At 43.7% G+C, this 14,110-nt stretch overlaps 1 protein-coding gene across 4 annotated transcripts in view; it reads left to right on the forward strand.

The window, feature by feature from the left end:
• Positions 1-14,110, forward strand: part of crb1 (crumbs cell polarity complex component 1) — a 114,710-nt gene that overhangs the window by 61,249 nt on the left and 39,351 nt on the right. For 2 of the 4 annotated variants that reach the window (XR_009446054.1, XM_059647791.1), the window contains exon 9: positions 121-1,020. Coding sequence is in view for 3 of the 4 variants with exons in the window: in XM_059647791.1 (XP_059503774.1) it covers positions 121-1,020 (900 nt within the window). In the remaining variant the exon portion in view is untranslated. Of the gene's footprint in view, positions 1-120; positions 1,025-14,110 lie in introns of all 4 variants that reach the window. The other 2 variants (XM_059647789.1, XM_059647790.1) reach the window with 1 other exon arrangement.

Raw genomic sequence — 14,110 nt, forward strand, 5'->3', positions numbered from 1 at the left:
AAAAAATGGGTGCAAGTTATGATTTGCCAATAACTGACCAGGATTCATGCAATGTCTGAAATATAGCTGAGTAATTCCGTACTAGCCTTCTGACTTTGCTTCCTCTTGTTTTAAATACAGGTCTTGTTAATGCAACTTTTAAAGGACAGACAAATGAACTGGCTTTCAGGGGAAATGGCAAGATCAAGCGTGAGCTCACCAATATTACGTTTAGTTTTCGAACAAGGGACTCGAATGCTGTTATACTCCACGCTGAAAAAGAGCAAGACTTTATCACAATTGCTATCCAGCAGCGTCATTTAATATTTATGATGCAAAGTGGGACCAGCCCGGGCAACCTGAGTATACTCAGCTCAAGAGCAATAAGTGATGGTTTCTGGCATGATGTTACATCTTACATGACAGATCCCTTTCTTCAGTATTCCAGGTGGCAGATGGTAATAGACAAGAAAGAGGTGACGACAAGTGCAGTTGTCAGTGGGAACCTAAACTTTCTGTTAGAAGGAACAGACATTTATCTTGGAAGTGGAGGCCCTAAAAAAGGAGGCAGCTTTGCAGGATGCCTGAATACATTGAAACTTGGTGGTATCTCCTTACCATACTTCACAACTGACAATATGCAAATTATCCAACCTCAACAAGAACAATTTATCAAAATATCCTCCAATCATATAATAATGGGGTGCCCGATGAAGAATATCTGTATGCCCGATCCCTGTAAAAACAATGGGAGCTGTGAGGACATGGTCAGTTACTATCGCTGTAATTGTCCTCCAGGCTGGACAGGTCTGAACTGTGATGTCAACATCAATGAGTGTCACTCAAGCCCTTGCATTCACGGCAACTGCACAGACAAAGTCTCAGCGTACAACTGTACATGTAAATCTGGCTTCAAGGGCACTAATTGCGAAGTAAACATAAACAACTGTCAGAAGCACAAGTGTGCAAATGGAGCTACGTGCATCGACGCCATTAACAGTTACACATGTAGTTGCCCTGATAATTTCACTGGAAGATTCTGTGAGTAAGTACAAATCAATTGTAAAAATTAACAATGGCGAAACTAATCTGCTCTTTGTTTTGCAGCACTTCCAGTCTTGTATGTTAACCAGTATAAAAGTAAATAATTTTGTTTTGAACAAAATTATCTAGTTTCTTCTCAAAGTAGACTCTGTTTTGTCCAAAGGATGATTCCAGACACTTCCATCAATTTAGGGATTTTCAAGACATTGTACTCAGCATTCTTCAAAGATGTTGTGAGTCTTTGTGTGCAATTGTACCTTGGCAATACTATCGGGATACTGCAGGCATGGTGCATGCCATGTTATTCACTGCAATGCAGCAGGAGGAAATGACACTGTGCTTTCACCCACATTGCTTCAGGCAAGGACCACTGATGATAATGATATTATTTCAAGAGCAGCCACGTGCAAAATATCTGTGCTAGCTTTTAACATGGAAATTGCTATTTATCAAGCCAACATAGAAATAATACTGACAAAGATCTGATTAGGCCACCCATGTTAACACAACCGTTCTACCAGCTATAGCCTTGAGATCATCAAAAACTCTGCTGCCCCTATCCTAACTCACAGCAAGTCACATTTCCAAATTATCTCCATGCCCACTGACGCTGTGTTCATTTGCAGTCAAGCAATATCATGATTTTACAATGTTCATCCCTGTTTTCAAATCACTCTGTGCACTTGTCCCTCCTTATCTGTGTAAATGCTTCCAAAGCTATATATCACCAAGATTTGTGCATTCCCTTAATTCTGTTGGGTACCCCCAATTTTAATCACTAACAGCCGTACCTTCAGCTGTTTAGGCTGCAAGAACAGAAATTTCTCACTTATGCATTTCTATCTCTCTTCTCTCATTTAAGATACTCATTGAAACCCACCTCTTTAGCCAAGATTTTGGACGTCTGACATCTCCAATGTGGCTTTGTCACTTTTTTTTGTTTTATAATGCCCCTGTGAAGTGAATCAGAATGTTTCATCATGTTCGCAACATTATATAAGTATCAGTTATTGCTGCTGTAACTTCGGTTGTGATGTGAAATTGTCTGAATTAAATGGTGCATTTTTGACAGCCTGCCAGATGATGTTGCTTTATAGGCTTGAGGCAGAAATTTTTGGGGAGACTTTAGCAACTGATAGCACATACCAGTGACAGGTGAAGGATTTTACAAGAGGTTGGAACTAGAGGATGTGAGGTTTTTGATATAACGAATAGGAATTTCAACATTCATAAGAGTAGTGGGTAAATTAGACATGACACAGAAACAGGCCATCTGGTCCAACCAGTGCATGGTGATGTTTATGCTCCACTCAAAGCCCCTATATTTCCTCATCAATATCTAGATTTCTAGTCTTCTTTCCTTTATCTCTCACACACTGACCTAGCCTCCCCTTCAACACATTCATATTAACATGCATAGGGGAGGTTGAGGTAACCCTGGTTGACAAGGGAAGTCAGGGACAGCATGAAAGCACAAGAGAAAGCACACAATATACTGAAGATTCATGGGAATTCAGAAGATTGGGAAGCCTTATAAAAACCAGCAGAGGATGACTAAAAAAGCAGTAAGTGGGGAGAACATGAAATATAATATTAAGCTAGCTAGTAATATAAAAGAAGTTTGCAAGAGCTTTTTTTTAGATATATAATAGGTAAGAGCAAGCAAAGAGTTAACATTGGACCACAGGAAAATGAGGCTGGAGAAATAATGATGGGGAACAAAGAAATGACAGAAGAACTGAACAGGTACTTTACATCAGTCTTCACAGTGGAAGACACCAGCAGCAAACCAGAACTTCAAGAGAGTCAGGGTGCAGAGGTGAGTGTAGTGGTCATCACTAAGGAGAAGGTGCTAGAGAAACTGAAAGGTCTACAGGTGGATAAATCACCCAGACTAGATGGACCAAAGCCCAGAGTTCTGAAGGAAATAGCTGAGGATATTATAGAAGGACTGGTGGTAATATTTCAGGACTCGCTGGAGTCAGGGAAAGGCCTAGAGAACTGGAAACTGGCTAATGTAATACCCCTGTTTAACAAGGGAGGGAGGCTGAATATAAGAAACTACAGGCTGGTTAGCCTTACCTCAGTCATTGGTAAGATGTTGGAGGCCATTACTAAGGATGAAATTGCAGAATATGTCAAAGTGCATGGTAAAATAGGACTGAGTCAGTATGGCTTCATTAAGGGGAGGCCATCCCTGACAAATCTGTTAGAGTTCTTTGAGGAGGTAATGAGCAAGCTAGACAAAAGAGAGCCAGTGGACATTATCTATTGGATTTCCAAAATGCCTTTGACAAGCTGTAGCACGGAAGCCTGCTCAATTAGATGAGATCCCAAGGGTTAGGGACGAGGTATGGGCATGGATGAAGGATTGGCTGACTGGCAGAAAGGAAATAGTGTGGGGATTCAGGATAGAAACCAGTGACTAGCGGAGTTCCGCAGAGAACAGTGTTGAGAACATAACTATTCACCTTTTTCAGTAACAATGTGGATGAAGGAACTGAGGGCATTGTTGCTAAGTTTGCAGATGATACAAAAATAGGAGAGGGACAGGTGGTGTCGAGGAAGCAGGGAGGATGCAGAAAGACCTGGACAGGCTAAGAGAGTGAGCAAAGAATTGGCAGATGGAATACATGTGGGAAAGTGTGAGGTTGTGCATGTTAGTAGGAAGAATCGAGGCATAGACTCTTTTCTAAATGGGGAATGGATTCAGAAATCTAAAGGACAAATGGATTTGGGGATCCCAGTTCAGGACTCTTAAGTTAACATGCAGGTTCAGTTGGCAGTTAAGAAGGAAAATGCAATGTTAGCATTCATTTCAAAAGGGCTAGAATACAAGAACAGAAATGCACTGCTGGTACTGTAAATGGCTCTGGTCAGAATGCATATGGAGTATTGTGAGCAGTTTTTGGGCCCCTATCTCTGGAAAGATATTGGAATAGATTCAGAGGAGGTTTACAAGAATGACCCCGAGGGTTTGTCATATGAGGAGCAGTTGAGGACTCTGGGTCTGTACTCAGTGGTGGTTACAAGGAAGGGGAGAGTATCTGACAGTCACTTGCATAACACTGAGAGGCCTGGGTAGACTGGTGCATGGAAAAGATGCTTCCACTAGTAGGAGAGACAAGGACCCAAGGGAACAGCCTCAGAGTGAAGGGACAACATTTTAGAAATGACTTGAGAGAAATTTCTTCAGCCAGCAGGTGGTGATTCTGTGGAGCTCATTGCTACACAGGGCTGCAGATGCCAAATCATTGAGTGTATTTAAGACAGAGGCAGATAAGTTCTTGATTGGTAAAGGGACCAAGGCTTACAGGAGGAAGACAGGAGAATGGGATTGAGAAACAGATCAACCATGATCAAATGGTGGAGCAGGCCAATGGGCTGAATTCTGTTCCTATGTCTTAGTGTTATTTGCTTCAATATTTCTTAAGTTAGTGAGTTACACATTCTAACCACTCATTGGGTAAAGAAGACAAGAAGGATCTAGGCCCGAAACGTCAGCCCTCCTGTTCCTCTGATGCTGCGTGGCCTGCTGTGTTCATCCAGCTCTACACCTTGTTATCTCAGAATCTCCAGCATCTGCAATTCCTGCAATCTTTGGGTAAAGAAGTTCGTTTTAAATTTCCAGTTGATTTTAGGATGACTGTGGCGTTTTGAGGCCTCTTCCTCACGAGGATCAGTTCTGGATTCACTCTTAGAAAACATTTGATAATCCATAAGACCTCTGTTAGTTATATTCTCATTCTCTTTCCTTGAGAAAAGAGACCCATTCTAAACATCCTTTCCTGTTCTGTTTACCCATACATTTCCAATATTATCCTTCTGTACCTTCTGTCTCTTTGTCTTTCTTTAAGAATATGGCAACCAGAACAGTAGTCAGTACTCTAAATCTGGTCAAACCAAGGTTCATTGCGTGATTAGCACAACCTCCTTACTTCTCAATGTTACCATTCTAGAAATAAAGCAGATAGTTTAGTTTGCCTCCTTCATGACATTGCATCTTTTTAATGATTAGCTTATTTGTATTCTGAGATTGTTTTGTTTGTCTCTGCCACCTAGACTTGCAGCCTCCAGTTAGTGACCTGTTCTTCTTACCAAGATTTTGCCATTCCCATTTTTTGGTACAAATAGGATATGAGCAGTAGAGTCTTGGATGAGTGTCAAACTGGCTTTACAAGTTTTTGAACCCAACCCTGAGTTGATGTAAATGTTTAGAAAGGGCAGGCACCCTCATACACGCCTCTTCTCACCCCATAAACCTCCATCCCATTTCTTTCTGCTCCACCCTATGTTGTCAAGACATTTAAGTGATGTGAGTTGTACATGTTACTGCAAATCCCCCATCCTGACTAAACAAGTTGGCCTTGGAACTGGGCCATATAAACAATGGGTTGTCTGATGGGACAAGTACTGAAAGATCTTTGTGCTGATATCTGCTGTCAGTTGAATGCAAAAGTAGTCGGGAATCATATAAACCAAGTTCATCACGTTCTTGGCACTAGTTCTATCTTTTGATTAAAGCTACCCGGTTCCTGTTTTACAAAATGATCATTTAGGCTGAAGATATATTTTAAAAATCTGCTCTTTACTATTTGGGCTCCAGTTTCTTAGTTAGCAGTTAGCTGACAGATTACTGACAATTCATGAGCTCAGAGATCACTAAATAATCTTAGTTGCTGCTATGAAAATGTGACACATTTGACTAGTTAAGAAACAAAAATTCAAACGAATGATCCTTGATACTCATAGGAAATATTTCTGACCTATTTCAGAAGACTCCCATTTGAACAAAATAAACAAGTATTAATATGACTAGGACTTTAATAGCATAATGTTTCTGGAATACCATTCTTATCAAACACTTCCAGAATTATTCATAATTCTTTGGAAGGGATTAGAACTCTGTTTGTTTTGTTTCTGATATTTCATTATTATTTGTCCAAGACTGATTCTAATGCAGACAATCTGACAATAGTTGGACCACCACATGAAACCCATGTCCCTTCCTCTTTGTAACTACTATTGTAGTCCAAGGCTAATAATGAATCTCTGAGATTAATTTATAAAAATGCAGTGGCGTCCTACTGAAATTTAATTGGATGGTGAAAAACAGTTCAAAGACTATTTCATTTACTTCATCGAAATCTAATTTATTTCCTGTTAAATGAATGATATACATCCGAGAATCGTAGGCTTGTAAAACACAGTGAGAAACTCTACCTCACGATTCTGTTGCAGACTCTCTTGAAGAGCAATCCACCAATACCACTTGCCTTTCGATATTACATTGGATATGTTGCCCAGTAACAGGACATTAGGCCCAATCAGCCTGTTGGAGAGGAATTTAAAGAGGAATGTCAGTTCCACGCTCAGTAGCACAAATTGATCTTTATTCAGAGCTACTCACCACATAGCCTGGAAGAGGCCAGTGGAGACAGACTCCAAGACACCCACACACACCCACCTTCCCCCCCCACCGAATAAAACACAGGATATTATACATTGTGTGTTACAATGATTGTACATAACATTGACATTGCTTGCCACCTCCCCTCAAACTCTTACGCCCCATCCCAGCCATTTTCCAGCTGTATCATACTGAGTGGGTGCTGCTTGTTACCTTGCAAAGCTGCAATTATTTATTTTTCATGAAGTCATAATGACTGAGTAACATTTCTCAGTTGCCCACTTACAATGCTGTCTGTTTTCTGGTGTCCTTTCATGACATTTTCTGTTTATACACCTCGCTATATGTCATTTGATCATTGGTGTTTACAATAATTGTCATTCAACCCCATCCGTCTCATTGGCAGCTTCTCTCTTCCATTTACAGCCACTTGTCTAAAGGAATTCAGTAAAATTCCTTAATTTTTGTCTGTTGGTTAGTTGCACTTATAAATTCAGTATACCTACAAATATAATAAGCAATGGCAGTTACTTAAAAAGCCTTTGGTTATGGTGGGATGACTTTCTCTTCCACACTTTATTAAATAACTAGTTTTCTCTATCCCACTATGATTTCTATGAGGCACTTCATTATCTGATCTGGTTGCCATGAGTATGAAGGCTACAATTGTTACTGTGGAAACTGCTGCCAAAATTAACTGTTCTCTTCACTGATGGGCAGCCCCACACAGCCATTTAATATTTATGCTCCAACTGACCCTCCTCCAACATATCCTGATCTAAATTTATCTAAAAGCATCCAGGAGTCATGGCATAAACCATTTCCTTTGTTAGCAAGTTCCACATTTTCACTGCTCTGTAGATAAAGAGGTTTCTCTTCAGTTTCCTGCTTGATTTCTTAGTGACCATTGGATACAGATAGTCTTTAGTTTTGCTCTTCCTCATAAGTAGAAAAACTGTGAAGCCATTTGGAGAGCACAACAATAATTATAGAAAAAAGTCCACCCTTTTCAACAATATGACTGTAGCATATAATGGATTTTAGTACAGGTTTCCAGAAAATCATTCCAGTGAGTTTTTGCCATGCTATCATAGACAATAGGAAGCCACAGTGATTTTAACTTCGCATGTAAGGCTACCAGTTATATTCCTGCCCCAAGCATGGGTGAAGAGGGCATGGTGTGTCAGCCAGCAAAGGAAGATCAGGTAGCCTTTGTCTTGAGTTGCTAAGTGGCAGAATGGAAGATTTGAGAAGAGGCTCAACGGAGGTAGACAGGGGGAATGGGGAAAGGAAAAAGGCTTTCTTTCTGGGGTCTGAAGGAATGCTTTTGTTCCACTTGGCTCAACAACACAAATTTCTGACTTCCCCAGATGACTCCCTTTCCTTTTGTCCAGCAGCTGATCTGCTTCAGCCTGGGTGGGAAAGACACAGAGGTTTCATCACTTAAGCTCTGATAAAAGTATCATCAGGATTTGATGGGCAGAAAAAGACTGTGATCAGTTAACTCAAAATATTCCTGCCTATTTTTGATGGGTGTTCCATTTATCTGCAAAGCCTGCAACATATTATCAGCTGGAGACTGTCAAGCTTGGAGATGAAACCTGCTGAGCTTTATCTACCCATCTAGTTTGTTGAGCCCTGTAACCTTTTTCAGGAGGGCATATGAAAGGCAAGAGATCAATACTCTTACTGGAGTTCTATGCACTCCAACTTAATACTGATAGTTACTTTCAACTGACCATCAGTACATCCTTGATAATAAAATGTGAGGCTGGATGAACACAGCAGGCCAAGCAGCATCTCAGGAGCACAAAAGCTGACGTTTCGGGCCTAGACCCTTCATCAGAGAGGGGGATGGGGGGAGGGAACTGGAATAAATAGGGAGAGAGGGGGAGGCGGACCGAAGATGGAGAGTAAAGAAGATAGGTGGAGAGGGTGTAGGTGGGGAGGTAGGGAGGGGATAGGTCAGTCCAGGGAAGACGGACAGGTCAAGGAGGTGGGATGAGGTTAGTAGGTAGCTGGGGGTGCGGCTTGGGGTGGGAGGAAGGGATGGGTGAGAGGAAGAACCGGTTAGGGAGGCAGAGACAGGTTGGACTGGTTTTGGGATGCAGTGGGTGGGGGGGAAGAGCTGGGCTGGTTGTGTGGTGCAGTGGGGGGAGGGGATGAACTGGGCTGGTTTAGGGATGCAGTAGGGGAAGGGGAGATTTTGAAACTGGTGAAGTCCACATTGATACCATATGGCTGCAGGGTTCCCAGGCGGAATATGAGTTGCTGTTCCTGCAACCTTCGGGTGGCATCATTGTGGCAGTGCAGGAGGCCCATGATGGACATGTCATCAAGAGAATGGGAGGGGGAGTGGAAATGGTTTGCGACTGGGAGGTGCAGTTGTTTGTTGCGAACTGAGCGGAGGTGTTCTGCAAAGCGGTCCCCAAGCCTCCGCTTGGTTTCCCCAATGTAGAGGAAGCCGCACCGGGTACAGTGGATGCAGTATACCACATTGGCAGATGTGCAGGTGAACCTCTGCTTAATGTGGAATGTCATCTTGGGGCCTGGGATGGGGGTGAGGGAGGAGGTGTGGGGACAAGTGTAGCATTTCCTGCGGTTGCAGGGGAAGGTGCCGGGTGTGGTGGGGTTGGAGGGCAGTGTGGAGCGAACAAGGGAGTCACGGAGAGAGTGGTCTCTCCGGAAAGCAGACAGGGGAGGGGATGGAAAAATGTCTTGGGAGGTGGGGTCGGATTGTAAATGGCGGAAGTGTCGGAGGATAATGCGTTGTATCCGGAGGTTGGTAGGGTGGTGTGTGAGAACGAGGGGGATCCTCTTGGGGCGGTTGTGGCGGGGGCGGGGTGTGAGGGATGTGTCGCGGGAAATGCGGGAGACGCGGTCAAGGGCGTTCTCGATCACCGTGGGGGGAAAGTTGCGGTCCTTAAAGAACTTGGACATCTGGGATGTGCGGGAGTGGAATGTCTTATCGTGGGAGCAGATGCGGCGGAGGCGGAGGAATTGGGAATAGGGGATGGAATTTTTGCAGGAGGGTGGGTGGGAGGAGGTGTATTCTAGGTAGCTGTGGGAGTCGGTGGGCTTGAAATGGACATCAGTTACAAGCTGGTTGCCTGAGATGGAGACTGAGAGGTCCAGGAAGGTGAGGAATGTGCTGGAGATGGCCCAGGTGAACTGAAGGTTGGGGTGGAAGGTGTTGGTGAAGTGGATGTCGTTCTTTAAGGACCGCAACTTTCCCCCCACGGTGATCGAGAACGCCCTTGACCGCGTCTCCCGCATTTCCCGCGACACATCCCTCACACCCCGCCCCCGCCACAACCGCCCCAAGAGGACCCCCCTCGTTCTCACACACCACCCTACCAACCTCCGGATACAACGCATTATCCTCCGACACTTCCGCCATTTACAATCCGACCCCACCACCCAAGACATTTTTCCATCCCCTCCCCTGTCTGCTTTCCGGAGAGACCACTCTCTCCATGACTCCCTTGTTCGCTCCACACTGCCCTCCAACCCCACCACACCCGGCACCTTCCCCTGCAACCGCAGGAAATGCTACACTTGTCCCCACACCTCCTCCCTCACCCCCATCCCAGGCCCCAAGATGACATTCCACATTAAGCAGAGGTTCACCTGCACATCTGCCAATGTGGTATACTGCATCCACTGTACCCGGTGCGGCTTCCTCTACATTGGGGAAACCAAGCGGAGGCTTGGGGACCGCTTTGCAGAACACCTCCGCTCAGTTCGCAACAAACAACTGCACCTCCCATTCGCAAACCATTTCCACTCCCCCTCCCATTCTCTTGATGACATGTCCATCATGGGCCTCCTGCACTGCCACAATGATGCCACCCGAAGGTTGCAGGAACAGCAACTCATATTCCGCCTGGGAACCCTGCAGCCATATGGTATCAATGTGGACTTCACCAGTTTCAAAATCTCCCCTTCCCCTACTGCATCCCTAAACCAGCCCAGTTCATCCCCTCCCCCCACTGCACCACACAACCAGCCCAGCTCTTCCCCCCCACCCACTGCATCCCAAAACCAGTCCAACCTGTCTCTGCCTCCCTAACCGGTTCTTCCTCTCACCCATCCCTTCCTCCCACCCCAAGCCGCACCCCCAGCTACCTACTAACCTCATCCCACCTCCTTGACCTGTCCGTCTTCCCTGGACTGACCTATCCCCTCCCTACCTCCCCACCTACACCCTCTCCACCTATCTTCTTTACTCTCCATCTTCGGTCCGCCTCCCCCTCTCTCCCTATTTATTCCAGTTCCCTCCCCCCATCCCCCTCTCTGATGAAGGGTCTAGGCCCGAAACGTCAGCTTTTGTGCTCCTGAGATGCTGCTTGGCCTGCTGTGTTCATCCAGCCTCACATTTTATTATCTTGGATTCTCCAGCATCTGCAGTTCCCATTATCTCATCAGTACATCCTTGTACATTTTACCTTTCATTACTTTCATATACAAGCTTCTCATTTCTGGTTGTTCTTTGTTGCTAGTTTTACCCAGATAACCAATCATGTGCAAAGAGCAAGGCAGTTGGCAAATAAGTTGACCCATTTCTGCCAGTAAACAAAGTCAGAAAGTAAGATGTGTCAGATTCTCTGGCAATTAATTTTTGAATCAGCCACCAGCCTTCTCGTACAAAGCCAACAAATCAAAGAGTGAGGGATAAGAGCAGGACTGGGAAAAGGACCATTGGAAAAAAGAATCATAGCGTAGCAACAGTTTTGGGCATTATTATAGTCTAGCAGGCCCTGTAAGAAGAGTCATTTTAGTGTCTTGTTGATGGGAGCATCCGTAAGGGTTAGACTAGAGAAGTACCCAGGACAGTCTACATAATATCAGTATTTATCAACTAGTGGAGCGTGGTAAGAACATAACAAATACGAACAGGGGCCTGCTTAACCAGGCAATGTGATCACACGTGTTTTTATTAACTGAGCCCCACTTGTCCATTTGCGCTTCTAATCCCTGTGAAATCAGAAACCTACCAATTCCAGCCTTGAATATACTCAATGATGGAAGGTTTACAATCCTCTGGGCAGAAAATTTCAAAGATTATAAACTTTCAAGTGAAGAAGTTTCCCCTTATCTCAATCCTAATTGATTGACCTCAGGTTTCAGATTCTCCAGTCAGAGGAAACTACTGTGTATCTCCTTCAGCATCTTGCACGCATCAATGGGATTATTCCTCTTCTAAATTCCAGGTAGCATAAACCTCAGCCACTCAGTTTAAGTCAACTCCCTTATCCCAAAATCTAATCTGGGGAACCCCTGCCGAAACCCATGCAGAGAAGTTGCTTCTGACCAATGAATAGTAAGACCAAAACAATTTTAAGTATGGTCTCATAAAATTATATACAACTGTAGCAAATCACTTAATCCCTGACAATAAAACCAATTTGCCCTTTGCTTTCCTAATTGCCTGCTGCATGAGGATGCAAACTTATTGTGCTCCTTCTATTTGTATGCCCAAATATCTTTGAACATCCAAATTTGTAAGCCTTTTAAAAGATAACCTACTGTTACCAGAGACCCAGATAGTGTTTTAGGGACCTGGGTTTAAATCCCACCATGGCAGATGGTGCAATTTCAATTCAATAAATATCTGGAATTAAGAATCTAATGATGACCGTGAATCCATTGTTGATTGTCGGAAAAACACGTCTGGTTCACTAATGCCCTGCAGGGAAGGAAGCTGCCATCTTTACCTGGTCTGGCCTATATGTGACTCCTGACCACAGCAATGTAGTTGACTGTGAACTGCCCTCTGGGCAATTCGGGATGGGCAATAAATGCTGGCCTAGCCAGTGACTCCCTCATCCTGTGAATGAATAAAGGATTATTCGTATTGCTAAACTTCACACTTTCCCACATTGTAGTTCACTTAGCAAACCTGTTTCATCCTCTTTGTACCTGCCTCACAGTTTACATTCTCATCTGATTTGGTATCATCAGCAACCCTGGACATATTATTCTCAGCCCCTTTACCTACATCATTAGTGCAGAATGCAAATGGCTGAGACCCCAGAACCGATCCTTTTGGCAACAATTGTTGCCGCCTGCCAGCGTGAAAGTTCCCATTTACTTATAATCTCTGCTTCTGGTCCTTTTAAACAATCTTCCATCCATACTCTTACCCCAACATCCATGAATCTTCATTCTGCATTGTGACCAATTTGTAGTAACTTATCACAGAATTGTTATCACGCAGATAGAGGCCATTCAGCCCACTGTGCCTGCACCAGCTCTTTGAGCAATTTGATTTGATACCAAGCTCATGCCTTTTCCCAATAATATTATATGTTGTTTCTTGTTACATAATCGTCCAATATCTACAGTTTTTTCTCACTTTGCATTTGCTTCTTTAAAGCTCTGCCCTATTGTTCTTCATCTTTTATGAGCAGAAAGATTTTCCTATCTACTCCAGCCAGACACCTCATGATCTTGAAAACTTCCATGAAATCTTCCCTCAACCTTTGCCATCCATAGAAAGCAATCACAGCTCCTCTAGTACATCTTCGTAATTAATGTGTTTCATATCCAGAACCATTCATGTAAACAAATTCTTCAATCTCTCTCTAATGCATTCATATCCTTCCTAAAATAGAAGTGGAATTAGAATTAGGTTTACTGTTACATATACTCGCGTGAATGCGGTAAAAAGTTTACAAATTTACCACTTACTGTAGGTACAAAATTACGTAGGTACAAAGGTATGTAGGTACAAGCACTTGTGAACAAATTAGAAAAATAAAGAAATAAAAAAAATTCAGCACTACAGTCCTTTAGTCAGAGTGCACCAGGCCTTGCCTCCAGTCTGCACTGGGTCTCGCTTCCAGACCACAATGGGACCTCATCTCCACCCATCGAGCCCCCGCTCTGGGCCTACTGCAGCCCCACTATGAGCATGAAGCTTCACCGCGGCTGAACACCCATCGGGTTCCTGAGTGCAGGCTCAGGGCCTACCAGAGCCAGGTGTCCTCGACCCCACCACTGCTGCTGCTGATGACCCTCTGACACCACTCGGCTCCCCCACACGTCAGAAGATGAAAGAAAAGAAAGAGAAAGAAAAAGATGGAAAACTTGGGTTGGTTGGGAGGGTGGGAGAGGGTAGAGAGAGAGAGAAAAGGAGTATATGGGCTCACAAAACCTAACACTCCCCACCATACTGGTGCCATCATTTTGGATCTAGAACTGTACACAACATTGAATGTCCTAGACAAATTCAGCATGATTTTCTTGATCTTGTACACTACACCCTTAATTATGAAGTTCTGAATATTGGATGCTTTATTAACGGATCTCTCTATTTATCCCCTTCCATCTTTAATAACTTTTACATATGTACAGTATGTCTCTCTGCTCCACACACCCTTTAGAAAAACGCCCTTCATCTTACAGCTTGTCTCCATGTTATTTGTACTAAAATATATCAACTCACATTTGTCCACAGTGAACTTCATCTGTCAATTATCTGGCCAGACTAACTGTGTCAGTATTCTTTTAATGTTTGACACTGTACCCCTCACACTTTATAATATCCCCACATTTTACATTATCTGCAATTGTTGAAATTGTTCCCAGCATACTAAAATTCAGATCATTTGTGTATGTAACATATATGTAAAGAAACAAGGGCCCCAATACTGATCCATGGGAACTCCACTC

The sequence above is a fragment of the Stegostoma tigrinum genome, chromosome 8, assembly GCF_030684315.1.
Source record: "Stegostoma tigrinum isolate sSteTig4 chromosome 8, sSteTig4.hap1, whole genome shotgun sequence".
In the NCBI taxonomy this organism is placed as follows: domain Eukaryota; kingdom Metazoa; phylum Chordata; class Chondrichthyes; order Orectolobiformes; family Stegostomatidae; genus Stegostoma; species Stegostoma tigrinum.